A 23,804-nucleotide genomic window follows, 5' to 3' on the forward strand; every position below is an offset into this window, starting at 1 on the left:
ATGTGTTTTTATGTATTTTACTTAAGTGTTTTCGTGATCTGTGTTGTTGTCCCCATTGTCCCAATGTATTTTCTCTTTGCTGCTGCTTGTGACATTTTAAATTTTCCCCTTGGGGATTAAATAAAGTATTCTATTCTATTCAATTCTATTCTATTCAATAATCAGATTGATTCAAACGAGCTGTAAAACTAAAGCTGCAAATTAAAATGTGTTTTTGTTCTTTAACAGTGAATATTTTAATTATTTTATACTTTAATCATTAATAAACTCGCAGCAGAAACTAATAACACTAATGATAATACTCAGTTGTAATGCATTGATTATTATCTCTGATCACGTTCCTCGTGTTCTGTTTCCATGATGTGTGTTATGATGTGAGAAGGTCAAGGTGCAGCTCTCCACTCACCGCCCAGGTCTCTCTCCCTCTCTCTCTCTCTCTCTCTCTCTCTCTCTCTCTCTGTGTGTGTGTGTGTGTGTGTGTGTGTGTGTGTGTGTGTGTGGTGAAGCGAGGGAGTAAAGTTCAGCTCAGTCAGGACGGGCGAGAGAAAGAGAGAGAGATCACTGTGCTGCCGCGGAGAAAGACGGACGATCAGGACGAGGTGAGACACACACACACACAGACACACACACACACAGACACACATAAAAACACACACACATACATAGAAACACACACACATAGAAACACACACTGAACTCTGAGAAAGGTCGAGTATTAATAGAAGCCACAGACGTGTTGTTGATGTTTAGTTCGTAACAAACACTGAGACGGTGTTTAGATGTTACAGCAGCTGTGATCAATGATCAGCTGCGATCAATAATCAGTATCAGCTGTGATCAGCTTTAGACTGAGCCACAGTCAGCAGGTGCACTGCAAAAACTCCAAATCTTTCCAAGAATATTTGTCTTATTTCTTGTCAAAATGTCTCATTTCTAGTCAAAACTAATCTCTTTCCACTTAAAATAAGACTCATCACCTAAAAATGAACTTGTTTTTAGATCATTTTCATTTGTTTCAAACAAATTTTTATTTGAAATAAGTAGAAAAATCTGCCAGTGAAAGCAAGTTTTTTGAGCTTGTAATAAGAAAGAAAAACTTGCTCCACTATCAGATTTTTCTACTTAGTTCAAGTGAAAATCTGCTCGAAAGAAGTAAAAAAGTGTCTAAAAACAAGCTGTTTTTAATATGATGAGTCTTATTTTAAGTAGAATGAGATTTGTTTTGACTAGAAATAAAATAAGACAAATATTCTTGGTAAGATTTAGAGTTTTTGCAGTGTGTGCGGAGAGTTTTATTGTGAAGGGACAATATAAACAACTTTTTTTCTGTGTGTTTGGATCCAGGTCCAATGATTAATTATGCTGATGTTTGTCCTGTGGTTACCATGGTGATCTGCAGTGATTGATGAGACAGCAAAAACTTCAAGAACTAATTTACAGTCTCTGCTCTGTGTGTGTGTGTGTGTGTGTGTGTGTGTGTGTGTGTGTGTGTGTGTGTGTGTGTGTGTGTGTGTGTGTGTGTGTGTGTGTGTGTGTGTGTGTGTGTGTGTGTGTGTGTGTGTGTGTGTGTGTGTGTGTGTGTGTAGATGAAGATGGCGGCGGCGGCGTCCTCCTGCTGTTCGTCCTGCATCAGTCTGAAGGACCGGTGTCCTCGTCCTCGGGGACTGATCAGTCTGGTCGTCACTAAAGGTGAAAGAAGAGATCAATAAATGTAACGATCCAGTGATCAGTAACAGACCTGTCAGTGTGTGTGACCGTGTGTGTGTGTGTGTGTGTGTGTGTGTGTGCAGCGTGTCTTCTGGCGCTGCTCTTCGGCGTGGTCTGGTCCATCACAGGAAGGGAGTGTCTCCCTGGAGGGAACCTGTTCGGCCTCGTCATCCTCTTCATCTGCTCCGTGCTCGGAGGGAAGCTGGTGGGAATGATCCAACTGCCCACGCTGCCGCCATTCCCCCCGCTGCTTGGTACGACCCAACGACCCAATGACCACCTGACCACCACTCACGCAATGCAACAACTCCACAACGCTGTGCGGGACAAGTTGTGACCTGTCTCGCACACAGATGGACAGAGGGGGTCATTCCTATGTTCCCACATTTCTAACTTTTGTTGTCACTGAAAATTAGGCCCTATGTTCCCACAGCCCTTTGGTCCCACCATTGGTTGTGTTTAGGCAATGAAGAAAGGAGTTGGTTAAGTTTAGTAAAAAGACCCGGTAGAGGCTAGACAGGCCAGATAGGTAGAGAGAGTCCAGTGGGAACATAGGGCTGAGGGAACATAGGGCTGAGGGAACATAGGGCTGTGGGTACATAGGGCTGAGGGAACATAGGGCTGTGGGTACATAGGGCTGAGGGAACATAGGGCTGTGGGTACTAGGGCTGAGGGAACATAGGGCTGTGGGTACATAGGGCTGTGGGAACATAGGGCTGTGGGAACATAAGGCTGAGGGAACATAGGGCTGTGGGTACATAAGGCTGAGGGAACATAGGGCTGTGGGAACATAAGGCTGAGGGAACATAGGGCTGTGGGTACATAGGGCTGAGGGAACATAGGGCTGTGGGTACTAGGGCTGAGGGAACATAGGGCTGTGGGTACATAGGGCTGTGGGAACATAGGGCTGTGGGAACATAAGGCTGAGGGAACATAGGGCTGTGGGTACATAAGGCTGAGGGAACATAGGGCTGTGGGAACATAGGGCTGTGGGAACATAGGGCTGTGGGAACATAGGACTGTGGGAACATAGGGCTGTGGGTACATAGGGCTGTGGGTACATAGGGCTGTGGGTACATAGGGCTGTGGGAACATAGGGCTGTGGGTACATAGGGCTGAGGGAACATAGGGCTGAGGGTACATAGGGCTGTGGGTACATAGGGCTGTGGGTACATAGGGCTGTGGGAACATAGGGCTGTGGGTACATAGGGCTGAGGGAACATAGGGCTGAGGGTACATAGGGCTGTGGGAACATAGGGCTGTGGGAACATAGGCACGCTCCTGGACTAGGGCATTGACGAATAGTGGATTTTAGTATTCGCCGAATACTTCCCAATAGTCGACGAATAGTCGAATATTCGCCAGATTTTTTTTTTTCCTAATCCATACGGCACCTCAGCTGCCAGCCATAACCCTACACTGTTTGCTTCTGTTATAAAGACACAATGTATTCGCTGTCATCCATTGTGATAAGCATTTACATGTATTTAATATTTTATACATTAGGAAGTCTCACTATTATTTGCTATTCATTTCAACACGTTCTAAAATAAATATATATATATATTTTTTTATCTCTACCGGTCATAAGCAGAGCTGCGTCGGACACTCCTCCGCTCTAAATAGCCATATATCCACCTTCGGTCGTTGTTACATGCATGCTATAGAATTTAGAAATAAAATGTCATGTTGACTGATTGTAAAACATTTATTTATTGATGTAAATGTGGTGATTTACAGTACATACAGAGCCCCGGGTAACAGCGCAGCTGTTCTGTCCAATAACGTTACACACCTGAAGCTTCACTTTTCATTCAAACTAATGTTGCTGATACAGTTGTTAGATTTCATCAGTGAGAAGAACATCTCCTAAAAAATAATTTAACGAGCCGGCGGGTACGTTAATTAGCGGTGGTTTTCTCTCCGGGGATGACGAGGACGTCAGGCGGCCGACCAGCTCTGCAGCCTGGGAAAGGTGACTGGCTGCTCCCGGGGGGCTGCTCACACAGGCGGAGCTTCACTGATCCGAAAAAAGTCGGAGCAAATGTCCAAACAGGCGTCATTTGGATAAACTAACCGCACATTAAGGATCGAAGCGGTTACTTTCCCTCATGAAAAAATATTAAAACTTAATCAAGCGACACAGTGCTACCACGGTAACTTTTAGCTGCTTTGATTTAGCAGCTTTTAGCCGCTTTGGCTTCACCGGCCGCAATGCATTCTGGGAACCACAAGCACTACACTAGTCTCACACACGCCCACAGCGCCCCCTGCTGCATATCTGCTGTAGAGCATTCTACATCCATGAGAGCATTAATGTAGACGCCGTCCCACGGCTTTATTACAGCACCGGGCTTTTGAAAAAAGAAAAAAAAGGAAAAGGCGAATACTCGACTATGACTCACAGCGTCGAATAGTGGTTTTGATAGTCGAATATTCGAATATTCGACTATTCGGTGAAACCCCTATCCTGGACAGAGTACTAGACCCCAGTACTTGAGTAGGAGTACAAATACAACTGGTCAAAATTTACTCTGTTACAAGTAAAAGTAGCTCAGTCGACATGTTACTCGGGTAAGAGTAAAAAAGTACTTGCTTTTAAAGGTACTTAAGTATCCAAAAGTACATGCTTTTAAATTTACTTAAAGTAAAAGTAAGAGTAAGAGTACATTTCTTATTTTTCACATCAATGAATTACTATAATTGTTTCTATTACCCCTTTCCCACTGGCCAAAAAACCCGTTTAAACCCGCTAACAATCGGCTTTTGGTGGCAGTGGGAAAGGCGCACTGAGCCGCGTCGACCCGCGTCGACGCGGGTCAAACGACTCGGCAAGCGACGCGGGTTAAAATCGCCTTTAATCGGCTCGGCTCCGAACGGCTTGCAGTGGGAACGCCAGACCCGCGTCAACCCGCTAATTTACGTGATGACACTGAACGTTACGTGACGCTACGTCATCGCGCCGGTCGCGTCTCATATCACGTACCAAAACAAAGCTCTGCTCCGCTCTGCTCTCATCCGAGACTGGGATCAAAACATCAGAGAACACTGACCAAAAACGATAGAAAAAAAGAAAAGAAAAGAAGCGACAGTCTGTTTAACTGACGTGTTGTGCCGCGGACGTCCGTCATCCGGCCGCAGCAGACTCTCTGTCCTCCGCGGTCCTGGTGCTCCAGGTCAGCCAGCCAGAGAGTCTGCCTCGGCGGACGGACACTCCGCGGCGGGCGGCTGTGGCATGACTGTGTGTCTCTTGCACCGCGGATGAGAGCGGGGCGACTGGTTTATGCTCTGTCTGATCCCTCAGCGGGGGGGTCAGACTCGGCTCATTTTGGTCAATGGGAAAGGGGCCAAATGCCGATTGTTAGCGGGTCGACCCGCGTTTAAAAAACCCGCGTCGACCCGCTAATTTTAGTGGGAAAACGGCTTAAGTGAATGTAAGGACCTTTTAACTCTTGTTAGTGAGAATGAACTCTTTGAAAGCAGCTGCACTGATGTGCTGCTTTTAGGGGTTAGGGTTTCCTTCTCTGACAAACACAGCTTGTGTCCAATAGGATTTTAGAAAAAGACCTGAAAGTAACCAGTACTTTTCAGCCTTCCTAGAAATTAAGTAGAGTAAAAGTAAAAATATTTGTCTTGGAAATGTATTCAAGTAGTAGAGTAATAAGTACCAAAGAAATCTAATACTCAAGTAAAGTACAAATCCTCTCGATATGTACTTAAGTACAGTACTCAAGTAAATTTACTGTCCACCACTGGTCTCACATTGGTTTGTTCTTGGTCTTCAGTGAAGTGGTCTTGACTACGACACTGCTGCTTGTCGTCTGATCCATGGATGTGATTGGTTCTCCCTGGGTTCTGCAGGTATGCTGCTGGCAGGTCTGGTTCTGCGTAACGTTCCCTACATCACGGAGGCCGTCTACATCGACACCCACTGGTCTGCAGCTCTGAGGAACATCGCCCTGTCCATCATCCTGACCCGGGCCGGGCTCGGCCTCGACCCCTCGGTTTGTAACACACACACACACACACACACGTAGATTTTTAATTCAGTTTTTTTGCAAACATTACAGGACAGTATGGGACAAGGGGCAATTACAGAACAAACTAACTAACTAAGACAGAACAAAACAAAAACAGGGGTTGGAGTTGTGATAATGGGTATTGGCCATGCATTTTGAGGGGTGTTGAATAGAAGAAAAGAGAATATGTATATATATTTGTATTAAAAAAACATATGAACAGTGTGGAGTACTGCTTGGAAGGATCAGCTATGGATAGATTTCATAAATGATCAGACATTGTTGTAGCAGGTGATATTATCTTTTATGGTGAAGGTGAGTTTTCCATTTGGGTGTTTGGTTAGCAGATTGTACGGTAACACTTTACTTGAATAGGTATTAATAAGATTGACATAACACTGTCATAAACATCAATGAATACTTATGACAGCTGTCGTTAATCGGTAAGTTATGTCACTTTTAATGCAAAGTTGACATTGTTTGAGATGTTTTTGTTCTGACAACTTGACATATTTTTTTAAAGTTTGGCAATTAGGTCTGCTATGACAGTTTAAAATGTCTTTATGTCAAGTTGTTATGACAGTTTTATGTCAATCTTATGAATAAAGTGTTACCGATTGTACCAATGTTTTATTGACAGTTTTGTTCTGTCTTTCTAATTGAGTAAAGTATTTTTTTGGCAATGGTTGTAGAAAGAAGAGTTGCTGCTCATGCTGGTGTTCTTACTGAGGTGTGAATGTGTGTGTGTGTGTGTGTGTGTGTGTGCAGGCGTTGAGTCGTCTGAAGGCGGTGTGTGTGCGTCTTGCGGTCGGACCCTGCATGGTGGAGGCCTGCATCGTCGCCGTGGTTTCTCACTTCCTGTTGGGCCTGCCCTGGGTCTGGGGCTTCATCCTGGGGTAACACGCTCCGTCCACCGGCACAGAACCACAGAACCACAGCAACGTTGTTCTGAACCATTTCATCTTTATCTATGTGTGTGTGTGTGTAGGTTTGTGCTGGCAGCCGTGTCTCCGGCCGTCGTCGTTCCTTCGATGCTGCTGCTGCAGAGGGAAGGATACGGCACGGAGAAGGTGAGTCACCGTCCGTTACACAGGCAGTTCCACTCTCAGCCACCGGGGGGCGCCACCTGAGCAGCTTCACACTTGAGCTGTTACGTCCTCCTAAAGACTAAATAATTAATTTAAAGCAGAAGTAAGTGATCCGGTCGTTTTCGCTAATGCTGCGTTCCAGGCAGGCTTTTGAAATTATAAATTACAGCTTCAAGTCACGACTTACGACTTTGTAGCGTTCCAGGCAACCCACTCGTGTTTTTCCGACCTGTTTTACCTGTGAAAGTCACTATAACGGCCACTCGTAACTTCTGACCCGTGAACTCGTACCAGATCAAACTGGTACGACTTCACAGGTCGGAAAAACACGAGTTACGGGTTGCCTTGAACGCACCATAACAGTCCTCGTCCCTACGTCACCACATTCACGCGCATCCCTTGGCTGCACACACAGAGAGGACTGCCCCTTTATGCCGTTCTCTCTCCTCATTGGATAAAAACTGTAGGATACGAGAAAAGTTTTCTCCTGGGCTCAGAGCAGAGCAGAGTGACTGACAGACCCGTGTTTCAGACCAAACACTCTATAGAAGTGATTGCTGTCGGAAGATACAACTATTTAAGACTTATATTAACACAAAAATATCACTTACTTCTGCTTTAACTTGTAAGAACTTCTAAATGAGGGCTATGATCACTTTAAAGAAAGAATCCTTTCACAAGTAGAACCTTCCAAATGCTAAATGAATTACCCAAAGTACCACAAGAACCGGATGAACCAATCAGGGTCAGTGTGTCACCTCCTGAAGAACCACAAGAACCTCTTCTGGGACACTTTAAACCTTGTCAATGTCCAACAGAACTTCTTCAAATGAACCATCTTTGACGAGTAGACCCTTTCACCCTTAGGCCCTAGATTCACAGTAATGTCCCAAAGAACCACAACAGCCCCCATGAGGACAAGAACATGTGACAGTTGAGGTTCCTGTCACTATGCCCCCAATTGATTATGCGCCCTGGCTACTAGACCAAGGGGATGTCCCTTTGGCCAAGTGGCAAGTGTGCAAGTGTGCATGACTCTTAGGTGTGGGTTCAATCCCCGCCTGGGCCCTCTTCACCTTGCCACAAACATTTTCTAGTCCTTTAATGTTCTAATGATGTTCTGTTATGTTCTACCAACACTGTATCACCGGTTCTGTGTGGTTGTCCAGGGGATCCCCACCTTGCTGATGGCTGCTGGGAGTTTCGACGACATCCTGGCTATAACGGGGTTCTCCACCTGCCTGGGAATCGCCTTCTCTACAGGTCAGAGAGAACATGTTCCCCTCCTTTTCACTCTGCTTGGTTCTCCTCCACCCTCTGTTCTACATGCTGCTGTCTGTGTTTGTGCTACTAGGTTCTACGTGGATGAACATCCTGAAGGGTCTCCTGGAGGTGGTGGGAGGGGTCATAGCCGGGCTGATCCTGGGTCTGTTCCTGTGCTGCTTCCCCAGCAAAGACCAGGTTCTACTTTGATTCACACTCAGGTTTATTTGATAAAATCTAATTCAAGTTTTACTCTTGTTAACGTTCTGTTTCTCTGTCTCCCTGCAGGAGGACCTGGTGCTGAGAAGGACTCTGATGTTGTTGGGTCTGTCCATATTTTCGGTCTTTTTGAGTCACGTCGTTGGTTTTGCTGGAGCCGGTGGTCTGTGTACTCTGGTTCTGGCCTTCCTGGCTGCTCTGGGCTGGAAAACCGACAAGGTAAGCCACACCAGAACCGCTCCATTCTGGACCAGACATCTGGTCTTTGAAACAACTGAAGCAGTTGAATCCCGATGTGTTTGTCTCGCAATATTTTTTTTCGTAGGATAGGTCCGGGAAAGTCCAACCTTCCCCACCTCTGATTGGCTGGATGAGCTCTCCTCCGGCCGTCCGACGTCATCTCACAACAGTACTGCAGTAAACTAAAATATAAACAAACTGAACTTTCTAGTGTGTTCTGATGCCATGGTGTAACGGTTTGCATTTCTGCCTGCGGTGTGGAAAATCTGAGTTCGATCCCCGCTGGTTTCACATTCTGAAAAATGTAGTTTTTAAATTTATATTCCAAGTTTACATTTTGAGTTTGAGAGAAGTGTAATTTTGCCATTGGTTGGGTTTAGGCAATGAAGAAAGGAGTTGGTTAAGTTTAGTAAAAAGACCAGGTAGAGGCTAGACAGACCAGATAAGTAGAGAGAGTCCAGTAGATCTAGGCACTTATCACACTTTGCCGACAGCCTGCGTTTCACAGCCGTTTCACAGCCAAAACAAACAACCAATCAGGCGAGAGCCCTTCTAACCAATCAGAGTCGAAAATGGAGCCCATCTAGCCAATCAGAGGTGGGAAAGGCAGGAAAGGCGGGACTTTCCCGGACCTATCCTATGAAAAAAAATATCGCGTTTGTCTCTCACACCCAGGCCCCAGTGGCAGCCATGGTGGGTCTGTCCTGGGATGTGTTCCAGCCTCTGCTGTTTGGTCTGATTGGAGCAGAGATCACCATAGCAAACCTCAACCCCAGCACAGTGGGTAAGAATCATACCCAGAACGACTGCCGAATCCTTGTGTGTGGAACCACCACCACCACTCATCTTACACTGTTCGTTGGTGTGTGCTCAGGTCTGGGTCTCGCTTGCATCGGTATCGGCCTCGTGATCCGTCTGCTCGTCACCTTCCTGCTGGTCCATTTTGGAGGATTCAACCTGAAGGAAAAAATCTTTATCTCTGTGGCCTGGCTGCCCAAAGCCACTGTACAGGTTTGTGTAGGACCCCTAGAACCAAGAAGCACTAAACCACTTCTAAAACCTGTAGAACTCCAGAAACCTCCAATTTGGAGGATGAAACCTTGTAGAGAACAAAAACAACCACTTCACTGACCCATAAAACCTTCCCAGTGACCAAAAGAAGATTCTGAAAACCCTCATCCCTATGTCCTCACCTGTGACCGTTGGGCGACTTTGATGACCGACTTGAACCTTCTCTTCTAAAGAGATTCTATGATAAACCCTCTCATTTTTGGTCCAGAGTATATGACCCTTTAAGAGCCAATCAATAGCAGTCAATAGCATCACCTACTAGACAACAAGCACTAGAACTTCCTCCATAACTACTTGGCCTTTAGAAGAACCAAACTTCATTACAGGCCACAAAAATGACCAAATCTACCAAAATGACCTTAATGACCACAATAACTTTTTCAGCTGACCCCTAGAATAACCTCAATCAATTACAACCTAGAACTTTCTCATAGACCGTTAAATCCACCAGAACCTTTAATGAGGACTATTAGCACCCAGACCATAGCTACAACAATAATAACCACTTCTCTCTTTCTGATGTGTCTGTTTATGTGTCAGGCCGCCATTGGCTCGAAGGCGTTGGACATGGCGAGGGAGGAGGGGGACGACAAACTGGTAAAGTTTGGATTAGACGTGCTCACGTTAGCCGTGCTAGCCATTCTGACCACAGCTCCAATTGGAGCGCTGGGTATCGGACTGGCGGGGCCACGCCTCCTGGCTCGACAGGTCAAAGGTCAGTCGTTTCACTGATTCATGCACAAAATGAGACGAATGAGTTTAAAATGTGGACGGATTAAAAAAAAAAATCTGAATCCCACCAGATGAAGAAGAGTATGAAGTCATGCCTCCGAGCAGCAACGGGAAGGGTCAAGAAAAAGACAACGTGACTCTGGAAAGCAAACTATGAGGCCTGTGATTGGATGGACTTCGGCTGATTAAAACACTCCATGTGTGTGTCTGTGTGTGTCCACCCTTTGTAACTGCAGACGACTCAACACACCAAGTTAAACATTTAAGTTTTTCAATCCTGTAACCATCATCAAGTTTTTCTCATTATTTGGATTGGAGTATTGTTATATTTGTCATTTATTACATTTCATGTCATTTTTTTTTCTGGCTTCCATTAAAAAAACACAAATATCAGATCACATTAGAAATCTGAGTGCAGTGTTTCATCATGTTTGCTCATTGTTGCTGCAACAACAGTGGACCAGCTGCTGATGAACAGGTGATATTTTGTTTTTGAACGTTAAACTTAAATCACCGACGATGTTTAACAAGCTTTGACCAAGTATTTCTTTCTTCACTGGGGTTCAAGTGTCATAATATTAACAAATGCTAAACAGTGAAATCACATAAATCGTTGTCGCTCAGCATCTTCAGGTGTTTCCTGTTTGTCACCAGCATCACAAACCACAAAGAACAAAGTGCAGCTTAAACCTCAAACTTTGACCGACACTGATTAGGCCCGAACCGGACGGAGGTGGAGTCGGAGTCATCGTTTCCAATTTCCGATCGTTTCTCAGTAAACCTCAGAGTTTCTGAGAGTTGCAGAGATCTCGAACGCCACGGTGCTGAGAGGCTCTAGGTTGGGTGAGTCCGTTGGCGTTGACCGATGGGCGTCGACGCCTCAGTCAGAACTCAGGTCAGAGGCTGTTTCCAGGAAACAGAGTGAATCTCAACATGAAAGATGCATGATGAAACTGTTGCAGCTCAAACAGGAAGTGAAGAGCAAACCACGAGCTCCACGCCACCACACACACATTAACGTCCCTCCGATTAATGAAAAGGTTTGTAAGTCCTGTGCACAGCAAGTGCTTCTTCTCCCAGGTGCCGGCTGGTGCAGGATGAATAGAAGTCAAAAGGTCAAAAGGTTAAAAACAGCAAACAACGCGTTTCGCCTGTTGCTTTGTCTGGTTCACTGTTGGTTGTTATCACCTATGTGCTTAAGTAAACCGGTAAACAGGTGTGTGATAGCCTGACAATCATTCCATGAGATACACATACAAATGTATTCAAGCGCATGTAAATACCACAAATAGCATAAATAGAAATCCATCATCTGAATTATGTCAATATAGAAAAATGAAAGAAAAGTGAATATATATACCGTATGTATATCTATAATCAAAAGGAAATGTAATTAGGACCCATTGCAACAATGGCATATAAATGCACAATCTAATTCAACTGTACCAACTCATTATGTATACAATAAGAGAGTGTATACAGTATAGGTAATCACAAAAAAAGAAAAAGTAATCACAAAAATGGAAATACACAAAAAATTTAACTAAATAAACTAATCCTGATTAATGTTCATATACACAGTCCACTGGGCTCTATTGGCTCCGCCCCCCTGGCCCCTCCCACACCGTCCTCACAGTTTAACAGGATGTTCATCCTGTCCGCGCAGACAACTCAAGACACTGTCGACACCATGAAGACGACTCTGCCTCTTCTCTGTAAGTAGACACCACCAACAGCTTGTTAGGAATCACAGGCAATCAATCAATCCTAATGATCAATCCTAATAATCGATCACAGGTCCAATCAGCAGTTGAGTGGGTTAGGGACAAATTCAACTGCAGACAATTTGAGTTTTGACAGGAAATTTGTGTGATGGATTCTGTTTCTAATGATGAAATGATGAAATGATTGTTGTTAAGATTATTGAAGTTGTTTGTTTTAAGACTGATGTGTTTCTTTGTGTCTCAGTGCTGCTCACGTGGCCGACGTTGGCCCACAGCCGTGGTGAGTTTCCACCTGTGTGTGTGTGTTTGTGTTGTTGTTGTCTGTCAGTGTTCATATTCAACTTCCTGCTTCATAAAACCTTCATGTCTCGGTGCGGTTGGTCGACTGTGGGGGGTGAGGGGTGGGGGGGGTGCACCTACAACCTGCAACCTGGCGCCCGCCGCCCACCACCACTTCCTGTCTAACGACTGAGATAGAAAGAGGGTGAAGGTTAGAGAGAGAGAGACCACAGCTCTAAACGACGTCCGATCAGAGGTTTTCTTTTTTTTGAAAAGTCTGTTTATTGGTATTTTTTTTGTTAAACACATACACAAATCAAAAATTCAGTAAGTAAGACAATAAATGACGAGAGGTTTACTAACCCACCCACCTCCCAACCTCTGTCGGCCCCTTAGTCCGACCAAGCCTGAGCCTCAGGTTCTACAGCCATGTAGAAACCAAAGACTCTGTCTCTGTGTCTCAGTGTCCGTCACAGTCGTCCCTAACAGGTCTCAGTTCTTTGAGTACGAGGAGTTCTCTGTGAGCTGTGGACCGTCTGAGGAGTGGACGGTGTGGAGATACACCAGCAAAGGGTTAGATCGATTGACACGACACGACACAACACGACACGACACAACCAATGTTCCCTCTAATTTTCAAAACTCCTGAGCAGAAATTCAACTCCCCTGATGACCTGCTTGTGAGCGACTGTGAGGGAAAGCTCAAGCATACACAGTATGTCCACATGCTGGTGCTATGGCCTCACCTCTTCAACTCCAAATATCAATACTATTGGCTATTACTATAATGATTAATAACAGATTATTTTGACAACATTACCTAGGCTACTCCAGTTACAGTTAATGATAACAAAATACAATATTGTTTTGGCAAAATAGATTTTGCATTTATTGCCATATGAACAATATGAAAAAAATAACTAACATCAAGTTGGTGTCTTCAACTCTTGGCACAGAAGCATTCTTGATATGAACAGTAATAATAATTCTCAAGCAAAAACTTAAATCGTAGTTGCACTACAGACCACGGTTAAGGTCAGACATTCCACAATTCGAAGCGCACATTAGGGCAAAATAAACAGTAAACTAGTCGGGGATATTTGAGTGTGCAACTTTTTTTGTCTTCTGGGCAAAGAGGTGGAGCAGTAAAACACCTTAGAGGGAACAGTGGACACAACACGATACAAGCAGTGTGTGTTTGAGCTCGTAGGACTCACCCGTGTTAATCCAGACTTTGTGACCTGATGTGTTCCCAGCATGCATCTGTCCCAGTGCGGCTCGGGGTGGGGCAGCCTGACCTCCTCCTCCGCCTGCGACATGAAGACGGTGAAGGTGTTGTCCAGCGGCGTGTACTGGTGCGAGTCCAAACATGGCTGCAGCAGCAACGCCGTCAACATCACCATCAGCAGTAAGAGCTCCTCCCACGTCAAACCAAACCAAACGTCCAGATGTCCTTCATCGAACCTTCATCCTCTCCGTCTTCCCCCAGACAGCCCCGTCATCCTGCACAGTCCCGTCCTCCCCGTGGTCGAGGGACACGACGTCCCTCTGCGCTGTGAGACCAGGCCGTCCTCCACCTCTAGCGCTATCTACAAAGACGACAACATCTTGATCGAGTCCACAGGTCACACGACCTTACGCAACTTCTCCAAGGTCGACGAAGGCGCCTACAAATGTGTGATCACCAGCGACGGGGCACGCAGAGAGTCTCCGACCACCTGGCTGCTGATGAGCGGTAAAGGTCCAGATCCAACTCACTTTATTAATGTGGAGTAAAACTAATTACTGAGAAACAAAAACTAAGTACAGAAAAACGGTTGAGACTCAAGACGTATCAGCTAATGAATGTCAAAACTACAACTGAATCTGAACAAACAAAAAACACAGATGACACAACTAAACTTCAACGGACCTTATCATCAGATAGATAAGTCTTTATTGTCATTGCATAATCATACAAGTACAACAATGCAACGAAACTGGACAGCAGTCCCCCCGTCGATGCAGGACAATATCGGCAATTCAATCACACAATATACCAGCAATAAACAAATAATTAAATAAGTAGGTAAAAAAGTGCAAAGAGGCAGGTCATCGTGGTCACATTAAAAAGATTAAAAACGATATTTAAAAAAATGTACACTGATACGGGAAGTCCAAAACTATGATCAGGAGTTCGAGGTTCTCAGCTCATCAGCTACAAATCACAACAGATCAAGACATTTCTGTTTGTGTCCTTCTACAACTTCAACATCAACTCTGTGCAGTCAGGACAGATCCTCATTTTACCCCCTCCCCGACTCGTTTTGATTTAGACTGAAATAAAACCTCTGCATTTAGTTATTTCAAGTTGATCAATCATCTCTTAGTCTGTTGGCTTTTGATCCAAGGGATTACTCTTTGATAGGTTTTATTAAGACTAGAGAAGCAGTGGGGGAGGGGCTTGTAGAGCAGCAGTTTATTGATGAAGGTCACATGTCGTTGTCCTTTGGTTTGGGCTAGAGAACTGGAAAAGAGAGTAAGGACACCACCATTGACTCCCGTGGTAAGGGTTTTGCGCCCCGAGTGGCAGGATATGGGTATTGCAAAAGTGCCCAGAAAACTCATTCACTCCAATGTATGTGTGTTGCCCACTTGCTTGTAAATTGGTGAAAACGGCCGTGTTTTTGTTTCTAGGTGTCTTGGTCATATCAAATTATACTTATAATTTGTTTATTCAAAAATGTAGATAGAAACATTAATGTAGACAACTGTTTTTTTTTACTCGTCTATGTGTTAATGTTTATCTGTAAAGGATCCTCAATGATGCTATTAACGTGGGTGATCTATAAATGTCCTTAAATTATTGAAAACACCACACTGCTCATTCACCAACAATGCAGATTTGTCAGTTCTTGGGTTTTTGCGCTTTTGCAATACCCATATTCCTCCACCAGGAGGCGCTTCCATTGAACCAATGTGTGTCGTTACTCTCTTTTCCAGTGCTCTAGTTTGGGCTGTTGCCGTTGCCATGACAATCTAGCTATGTCCATCCATCTGTCCGTCCGTCCCCAGATGACTCTGACCAGGCGTCTCTCACGGTGTCTCCTGACTCGTCTCAGCTCCACGAGTACGAGGACTTGACTCTGAGCTGCGGCGCCGACAGCGGCCTCCGGGGGTGGACGGTCAGGAGGTTCACCACCACCACCACCGGCGGCGGCGGCGGCCGGTTGTCCAGCTGCGGAGACGAGTGGGGGGCGGCGACCTGGTCCGGCTGCGTCATCAACACGGTCAAGCACCCGGACAGCGCCGTCTACTGGTGCGAGTCGCCGTCGAGGCAACGCAGCAACTCCGTCAACATCACGGTGCACGGTAGGTGACACATGTCCACTTCCTGTTGATGCCAGTAAATAGTCACGGCCAGATGAAGCCTCATGAAGCCTTGTAGCTCTCCATCCAATTGGTTTGAAAAAAGGTTCAATTCCCAAGACTTGATGTGCACACAACTCCCCCTGCTGGTCAAAACCTGTATTGTCATTTCACCTATTTGTGATGGACTCTTGGCTGTCTTGCAACAGTGTCTCAATGGGAATTGTCACAGCCAAGAAAGAAATAAAAACATCTTTTATTCTGTGTGGTTCACTCATTCACTCATTCAAAAACTTATCAGTATTATTTCAGTCAATGTTTAAATAATTCCAATAGGACATGAGATATTTATTTGAAACGGTTGTTTTCAAAAGATGAGAGTTGTGCTTATGAATGCTAGAAGGATGGTGTCTTTATTCACTTTTATTAAGAAACAATATTTTTTTTACACTCTGCTTGGAAATTGGTGGAAAAGTAATGGAAATTTTGAGGGGCTCTTTATACATGTTTGTAAATCACTCTACTTACTGAACTTGCGAGGCTTCAGTCACTCGTGCTAAATGAAGCAACAAGTCTTGATACGCGCCCCAAAGGCACAGTCCGTCCCATCACTACCAGTAGATGTCATGGTGTGTTTGATAAGCTAACAAAAGCTAACAGCTAACTAAAAGAGTTGCTGCTCCAACTTGGAACGCAGTCAACATATTTAACTGGACGTCTTTGTCTTTGTCTCTGTGTTGAGGTGGACCAGTGATCCTGCAGAGTCCTGTCCTCCCTGTGATGGAGGGACATGATGTCACTCTGAGCTGTCAATCAAAGGAGACCCCTCCCTCCAACCCCCCAGCTGCTTTCTATAAAGATGGCTCCCTCATCAGGACTGAGCCTACACGTCACATGACCATCCACCATGTCAACAAGTCTGATGAAGGCCTCTACAGCTGTGACATCACAGGTCACAGGTCTCCATCCAGCTGGCTGTTTGTCGTAGGTGTGGACTGACTGCCAGTGTGTGTGTGTGTGTGTGTGTGTGGTGACATCTAGTGGTCTAAAGCTGTTACAGCAGCTCAGGTCTTTCTGCAACTTGTGAATGAGTGTTTCTCAACAATCTTCTAATACCAAAAAAACAAACAGTCAATGGATTAAATGATAGAGAAATAATGAGAATATTGATCTGTCATGAGCAGAGATCTCTGATGATTTATGTTTGTTTTGACTCATTGATCTGCAGCTGAAGCTGATCAGTTTTCTGACACTTAATTGATTATCTAATGAACCACTGACGCCTCCTCAACAACATCTTGTTACAGATGAGCTCATTGATCCACAGTTAATGACTTTTTTATTGTTTAGTTGAACTGTAACTGCGACTTTAATGTCACATGATGAAACCTTGGTGTCAAAGCATCACCTGACCACAGGTGTGTTTGTTCCTCCAGACACCCACAGCTCAGCATCTGAACCAGTGGTCACCATGGTGACCGTGATCCGCTACATCGTGGTGTCATGTCCGTACCTGGTCTCCACCGTCCTCATGGTGTCCAAATATCGGCAGCAGTCCGCAGGTAACGCTCAACCCCAACCAACCAACCAACCAACCAACCAACCAACCAACCAACCAACCCATCAATCAATCAATCAATCAATCAATCAATCAATCAATCAATCAATCAATCAATCAATCAATCAATCAATCAATCAATCAATCAATCAATCAATCAATCAATCAACCAACCAACCAACCAACCAACCAACCAACCAACCAACCAACCAACCAATCAATCAATCAATCAATCAAATTATACTTCACCAGCAGTTTCTCCTGGTTCATTTTCAAATAATTTCTCAACTCTGCAGGAAATGCCCTGCCTGTCGTCTCCATGGCGACGCTCACACCCGGCGAGGGCGACGAGGGATTGGACGAAGAGTATGATGATGTCGCTGCTGATGTCACCACCGAGCACCAGTTTTAAGATGAACTCTCTTCAGTGTTTCTGTGTCAGTGTGTGTTTATAAGTTGTGAGTCGTTTGTGTTTTTATTCTGTTAGTTGTATAAAGTTAACTCTGAATTCAATTTTTTGTAAATAATAACAAATAAAAAAAACAGAGTCATTGCTTCAACTTAAAAGAAAAACATTCTTACATGACAATCTGGAATAAAACACAAACATCTACCTTTATACTGTATGGAGCTTTAACACAAACATCTACCTTTATACTGTATGGAGCTTTAACACAAACATCTACCTTTATACTGTATGGAGCTTTAACACAAACATCTACCTTTATACTGTATGGAGCTTTAATACAAACATCTACCTTTATACTGTATGGAGCTTTAACACAAACATCTACCTTTATACTGTATGGAGCTTTAACACAAACATCTACCTTTATACTGTATGGAGCTTTAACACAAACATCTACCTTTATACTGTATGGAGCTTTAACACAAACATCTACCTTTATACTGTATGGAGCTTTAACACAAACATCTACCTTTATACTGTATGGAGCTTTAACTACATGCAGTTCCTCCTCGCCACCACTAGGTGACAGTAATCAGCCATAAATAAGAACCAGCGTCTCGAGACAAACTGAGTTCAGAGTTTCTTCAAGATGAAGTCTGAGTGACTCTGACTGGTTCACATGTGGAGATTAGTGTTTGAGTTGTGATTCATTAGTTTCATTCATTTCACAATAAGAATTATCATAGTAATAATGATAAAACTTTCAGGGTTTGTTTAATCTAACTCATTTTAACCTTCATCTTGTGTTAGCTTTCTACTGCCATCTATGGTGTTAGGGTCAGTTTTGACCCGTGTTTTAAATCAGCTGTAAAACACACTAAAACAATTATTTGTCATCCCATTTATTTCTCATCTCTTGGTTGCATTGTTAGACTTCCTTATCCATGAAAAAGTTGGTTTTGCTTATGATTTCAGTTTGAACTCTCATTATTGTTCTTATCATTATAACCGGGTCAAAATTGACCCGAACACCACAAATGTCATAATTTTAACCAGAGCATTTTAGAATTTTGTGATTGTTTTTGTTTTATTTTGTTTAAATTGAGGTTCCTGTCAAAAAGCCTTGATGCTATAAACAAATTTATGTGGTACTTGTATGCATTTAAAACCTGAAAACAGGTCACTGGTGACCCGAACACCAGAGAAGAGTTATGTGTTACATGGTTGGTTGTCTTTTATCATAAGACACAGATGGATTTATTAAAACAATATAACTCCGTCTGAACAGCAGCTGTTGTTTATGTTCTTTGGTTAGTTGATGTTTAATGAAGGATATTTACATGACAGATGAATGTAAACTTTAATAATGGATCGCTTTGTTTTTAGTTTCAGTTTCAGAAGTTAAAGAAGCTATTTCCTGATGTATTACTGCAAGTCACATGACTTACCCACAGGTGGGTGGTGTTAAACAACTACTACTCTGCACAGCATCATTCTGACACACCAAGAGGTCGATGCAGGTCACAGTCTGACTGTCTGTCTTTCTTCTTCATTGGTCTACTCTTTCAAACAAGAAAGAGCAGAAGTACAGTAGTAGTAATAGAAGAAGAAGAAGAAAAAGAAAAAGATGAAGATGTGTTCCTCCTCAGTGTTGATGGCCTCCCTTTGTCTCCTCCTGTGTGTCCCGATGTGTCTGTCCCCCCCTGAAGGTAAGGACCTTAACTCTGTCTCTGTAGTTATCATAGTTACTGTAATTATGCTTTAGTAAGTAACTATGGTTACTTAGAGTAGTTACAGTAGTTTTAGTTACCGTGGAGTGAGGCGCCGTCGTCAGCCGCAGCTGTCTCAACATGGCGGATCACTTCCTGTTATCTGGCTCTGTATCAAACCAACAGAGTTTCTGACGGTTAGGTCAGGAGACCAAGACCACTCACTGTAGGGTCCTGGTGTGACGGTGTGTTCAGGTGCAGTGGGACACGACGCCGCCTCGTGTGATGGTGCAGTTACTGTTCTCTTCCTGGTTGTCGCAGGTGGAGACAGACCTGACGAGTAATGAACAAAAGAAAACAAAGTAAAAAGAAAACGGAAAGAACAAAAAACTAAATCTGGGGTGTCGTTTAACTCCCTGTGTTGGTTCAAATTCCCCTGTGGGCCTTTGCTGCGTGTCATCCCCCACCCCAAAGTTTAACTTTGACCTCACTGATTCATTTGATGTCATCATCTGTTAGTTCATAAAGGCTCTGTGGTGAACAGTCTGCTGAGAAGTAGAGACCTCAACTTCCTGTTTGTCTTTGTCTTTTGTTAGAAACAGTGACGGTGAAACCTGGAGACTCAGTCATGTGATCAAAGTGCAGTAGATAATGTCTGACCCCTATGTGACAGCTGATACCTCACTCTGCCTCTCTCTGCAGGAGACACAGAGGAGAGAGGAGACAAGGAGGGAAGGGTCAAGGAGAGAGGAGACAAGAATCTACGCATTGGACTGGGAGTTGGTCTGCCTGCTCTGTTGGTTGTTGCTGCTCTTATCTTCTATAAACATCGTAGGGGACCCACAGAGCAGCGTTCACATCGAGCTGCTTATACACAAGCTATACTAAAACTGATCCACCCTGGTCCCCCTACTGATCCTGAATCAGTCCCAGGATCAGAGGGTCTGGAGGAACCGGGACCACAGACCCAGGATCAGCTGTGACCCTGTTGACCTGAACCAGACTCCATCCAGACAGGAGCAGGTTTCACTGAGGACTGATCCTGAGACGTCCTGAGATGTTTCTGATGCTCCTCAGCTCCACATGATCTTCTTGAAGCTCAGTCTCAGCTGGACAGAGACACAGTGATGCCTTCAGGGACCACCTCATAACGGTGCATGAGGCCGAGTTTGTTGTGACTGGTTACAGTCATCATGTTTACTCTTTAGACTCAACATACCTCGCTAACACACTAAACTCAACTCACTCCGTAGCTACAGCCCTCTCTGGTGTTGATTGGTTCACACGTTCAAACTCTTCAGGTCCATCATGGTGCTCTCTGTGATCAGAGGTTTGTTGTTGCTCTGGTGCCTTTTCTAACCTGTAGCTACAGCGCCACCATCAGGCCGACTCACAGCGTACTGTATTTCTATGTGAAGCCTTGAATCATGTGATTGTTGTTGAGTTTACATCGTCTCTGTGAATCTGGACCGACCTCAGCAAAGCTCCGCCTCCAGAACACCCGGGCTAAACTTGAAATAGCAAAAAATTATTATTATTCTTAGTTATAGATGTTGTTACTGTTATTAATATTATTATTTTTGTTGTCAGTATTATCACTACTGTGTTTACTGTTGTTTTTTTTTGTTAATATTGATGTTGACAATGAAGACATGAGTGCAGCTCATTGTTATGTGTGAATATAAACTGTGTGGCAGCTTTCAGACAGACACCAGCAGCATCACACCAGTTTTGTGGAACCAAAATGGAAGTATGTTACTCTGATGTCACTTCCTGTTTCTGTGAATCACACCGTCTCAATGAATTAAAGCTGCAACACGAAGAAATAAATGAATGTAAACTACTGCAACTTCATGTTTTCATATATTTGTGTATTTTTTTGATTTAAGTATTTATTGATTCTCAGCCTGATGCTCAGTTCTTCCATAAACTGATCTGAGAGCAGCTCTACAGAGTCACAGTCCATGTTCAGGTGAAGTGTAGTGCTGCCCCCTGCTGGCTGCTGCTGCAGGTAACACCTCACATCAGCTGACTGGCTCATATAGTGTACAAACAGTATAAACTTGATGTTTTCTTTACAAAAATAAACGGTGGAGCATTGCAGTCGTAATGTCCATAATATCTCTGACCGTTTATTTTTGCGGATAGTAATGTCTTTCCAGGATGTTTCAGAGTTGGGCTATCTGAGGTGAGTAGCTACATGCAAAAACACAAAGTTTATACTGTTTATACTCTACAGTCTACACTATATGAGTTCAGTGGTGTCTCTAAGGATTCCAGTCATGTACCAGAGATATCTGATTGTTTTCTGAGTGTTTACCTGCATCAATTGTAGTCGCGTTTTTTGCTCCCCCCAACACTGGGTGACCATCAGGACAACGATTTAGGGGGTCAAAATTGACCAGAATTCTCCTTTAATTTTCAAATTACATTTATTAACCATGAACGTAGACTCTTTTATAAACTGTTATTTATTATGCAATTAACTTATTTATTTAAATGTATGCCCTTCATGAAAGAGTTTAAATGATTTTCTATGGAGTTTTTCCTCAGTGGATGTGAGGGTCTAAGGACAGAGGATGTTGTTATGATGCCATGTGAAGCCCTTTGAGACAAACTGTTTGTGAAAACGGGCTATACAAATAAAATTGCCTTGCCTTGCCTGTACAACAGTTCCTCTGAAGGAAGGAAGGTTACACCCGGTAATCGTCTGGGCTGAGGAGACACGCAGCACTTTCCTCCTTGCTGTTGTGCAGCTGCACACCAGTACAGTAAGAATGCTAGATACTAGTTTCTACGTAATTGAGATCGTTATTATCAGATGAATCCTTCCTCTGCTGCTAGGGGAGCATACATCAGTCCAACTGCCCAAAAGTCCGACGGCTCATTTCTCCGACTACCCATTCTACAGTGTTAAGGTTAGGTTTAGGGTAAGGTTAAGGGTTAGGGCTACTTAAGTCAGAGAAGTGGGAGGTCGGACTAATGGACGCAAAAATAAAGAAATGTATGGTCGGAGAAATGGATAGTCGGACAGACGTCATGCACCTGTTCTGGTTCTGGAGTCTCAGAACCTCGGTGCTTTCCGTTGAACCAGCAGCATCAAAAGTTTTTTTTTTTTTTTTGGCGTTTTTGCCTTTATGTGATAGCACAGTGAGATAGACAGAAAAGGGGGAGGCAGAGAGAGGGGGAATGACATGCAGGAAAGGTCTGCCCGATGCGGGATTCGAACCGGGGACGCCTGCGTTGAGGACTGTAGCCTCTACATCGGGCAGCCGCCTTAACCACTGCGCCATGCACCGCCCCGAACCAGCAGCATCAAAATGGAGGTATGTTTTTCTGCTTTATTCAAACTTTTGCTTTTTTCGCTGCCTCTCTGAATGATGTTGGAGTGAACTCAGCCTCCACCTCTTCAGAGATCAGAATGACTTTATTTTAGTAATAAGCTCCAAAGATAAATTCATACAACTTGTTCTTTCTTGCTCTGCTTTCTAGCTTTTCACTGTGAAGGTCGTCTGATTTGTGGAACATGTTGATGCTGTGAGGTGGAGCCTTGCACAGACGTTATGCGCTTCCGCCACAGCTCGATGAAGATGTGTCCCTCCTCAGTGTTGTCGGTCTCCCTGTGTCTCCTGCTGTGTCTCCCTCCATATCTGTCCTCTGATGGTAAGGACTGAACTCTCTGTCTCTGTAGTTACTGTAGTTATGTCTTTACCTAGTCTAGTTACAGTAGTTTTACCGTGGAGTGAGGAGTTATCTCTGTTGAGTCGCTGTCTCAACATGGCGGATCTCTTCCTGTTTTCCGCTCCGTATCAAACCGACAGAGTTTGAGAGCGTTAGTTGAGTTGAGTTGAGTTGAGTTGAGTTGAGTTGAGTTGAGATTACTTTATTTATCCCATAGGGCAATTCTGTTTCTACAGCTGACCACCACACCAAAATCACATACACAAGCATACATACAATTGAGGAGGAAAGTGCAAGGACAGTGCAAATTTGGTCTGGTCAGGAGACCAAGACCAGCTGGACCTGGTCTGGTACCAGAACCAGCCCAGGACCTGGCAATGCGGCACCTTTCCATCGGATTGTGTATGTATGTGTGTTTACTGTGAAATGATCCGCTGGTAACAGAAACTTAGTTTGGACGTCTTCTGTTAATTCCATGCACCGGGAGATCAGGATGTTTACGGCGCTAATAATCATGGGAAATGGAGTCTTCCTTCAGGCAAAACACTACCGCTTTGGGCCACTCAACCAAAATTGAAAGTTCTTACTGCTGTAATAAATAGGAAATAAATGTTCAACATTGTCTAGAGATGAACAGAATAAAAGTCTTTCTTTCATACATGTGACACATGTCTCTGTTTTCAGTCCATGAAAACAGAAAAGTTTATAAAAAAAAATAATTACTCAGTGGTTTTCAAGTTTTCAAAGTGGGGGCGCC

At 44.0% G+C, this 23,804-nt stretch overlaps 2 protein-coding genes across 2 annotated transcripts; both read left to right on the forward strand.

Annotated features, from left to right (window-relative positions):
• Positions 1 to 536: 536 nt before the first annotated feature.
• Positions 537 to 10,739, forward strand: LOC311001329 (sodium/hydrogen exchanger 9B2). Its single transcript, XM_083992386.1, has 13 exons — positions 537 to 599; positions 1,587 to 1,689; positions 1,791 to 1,961; positions 5,569 to 5,711; positions 6,495 to 6,622; positions 6,715 to 6,796; positions 7,984 to 8,077; positions 8,169 to 8,275; positions 8,366 to 8,515; positions 9,212 to 9,320; positions 9,411 to 9,547; positions 10,148 to 10,322; positions 10,411 to 10,739. Exons 2-13 carry the CDS (start codon positions 1,587 to 1,589, stop codon positions 10,494 to 10,496), a joined length of 1,485 nt encoding a protein of 494 aa, XP_083848512.1. The 5' UTR covers positions 537 to 599; the 3' UTR covers positions 10,497 to 10,739.
• Positions 10,740 to 11,984: 1,245 nt separating this feature from the next.
• Positions 11,985 to 17,730, forward strand: LOC311001528 (high affinity immunoglobulin gamma Fc receptor I-like; the record flags this gene model as incomplete). The annotated part of the gene is made up of 8 exons (XM_083992614.1): positions 11,985 to 12,054; positions 12,308 to 12,343; positions 12,807 to 12,915; positions 13,599 to 14,077; positions 15,397 to 15,693; positions 16,433 to 16,678; positions 17,127 to 17,252; positions 17,545 to 17,730. The coding sequence occupies 8 exons, from the start codon at positions 11,985 to 11,987 to the stop codon at positions 17,658 to 17,660; spliced, it is 1,479 nt and encodes a 492-aa protein (XP_083848740.1). The 3' UTR covers positions 17,661 to 17,730.
• Between the last annotated feature and the right edge of the window lie 6,074 nt (positions 17,731 to 23,804).

Source organism: Trachurus trachurus (genome assembly GCF_905171665.1).
Source record: "Trachurus trachurus genome assembly, chromosome: 18".
NCBI lineage: Eukaryota > Metazoa > Chordata > Actinopteri > Carangiformes > Carangidae > Trachurus > Trachurus trachurus.

What these genes read in the sequence shown, in the direction of transcription:
- LOC311001329 (XM_083992386.1), top strand. Translation starts at nt 1,587, where the DNA reads ATGAAGATGGCGGCGGCGGCGTCCTCCTGCTGTTCGTCCTGCATCAGT. An exon ending in AAGGATACGGCACGGAGAAG is followed by an intron (nt 6,797 to 7,983) that starts GTGAGTCACCGT and finishes GTGGTTGTCCAG; the next exon opens with GGGATCCCCACCTTGCTGAT. An exon ending in CCTCAACCCCAGCACAGTGG is followed by an intron (nt 9,321 to 9,410) that starts GTAAGAATCATA and finishes GTGTGTGCTCAG; the next exon opens with GTCTGGGTCTCGCTTGCATC.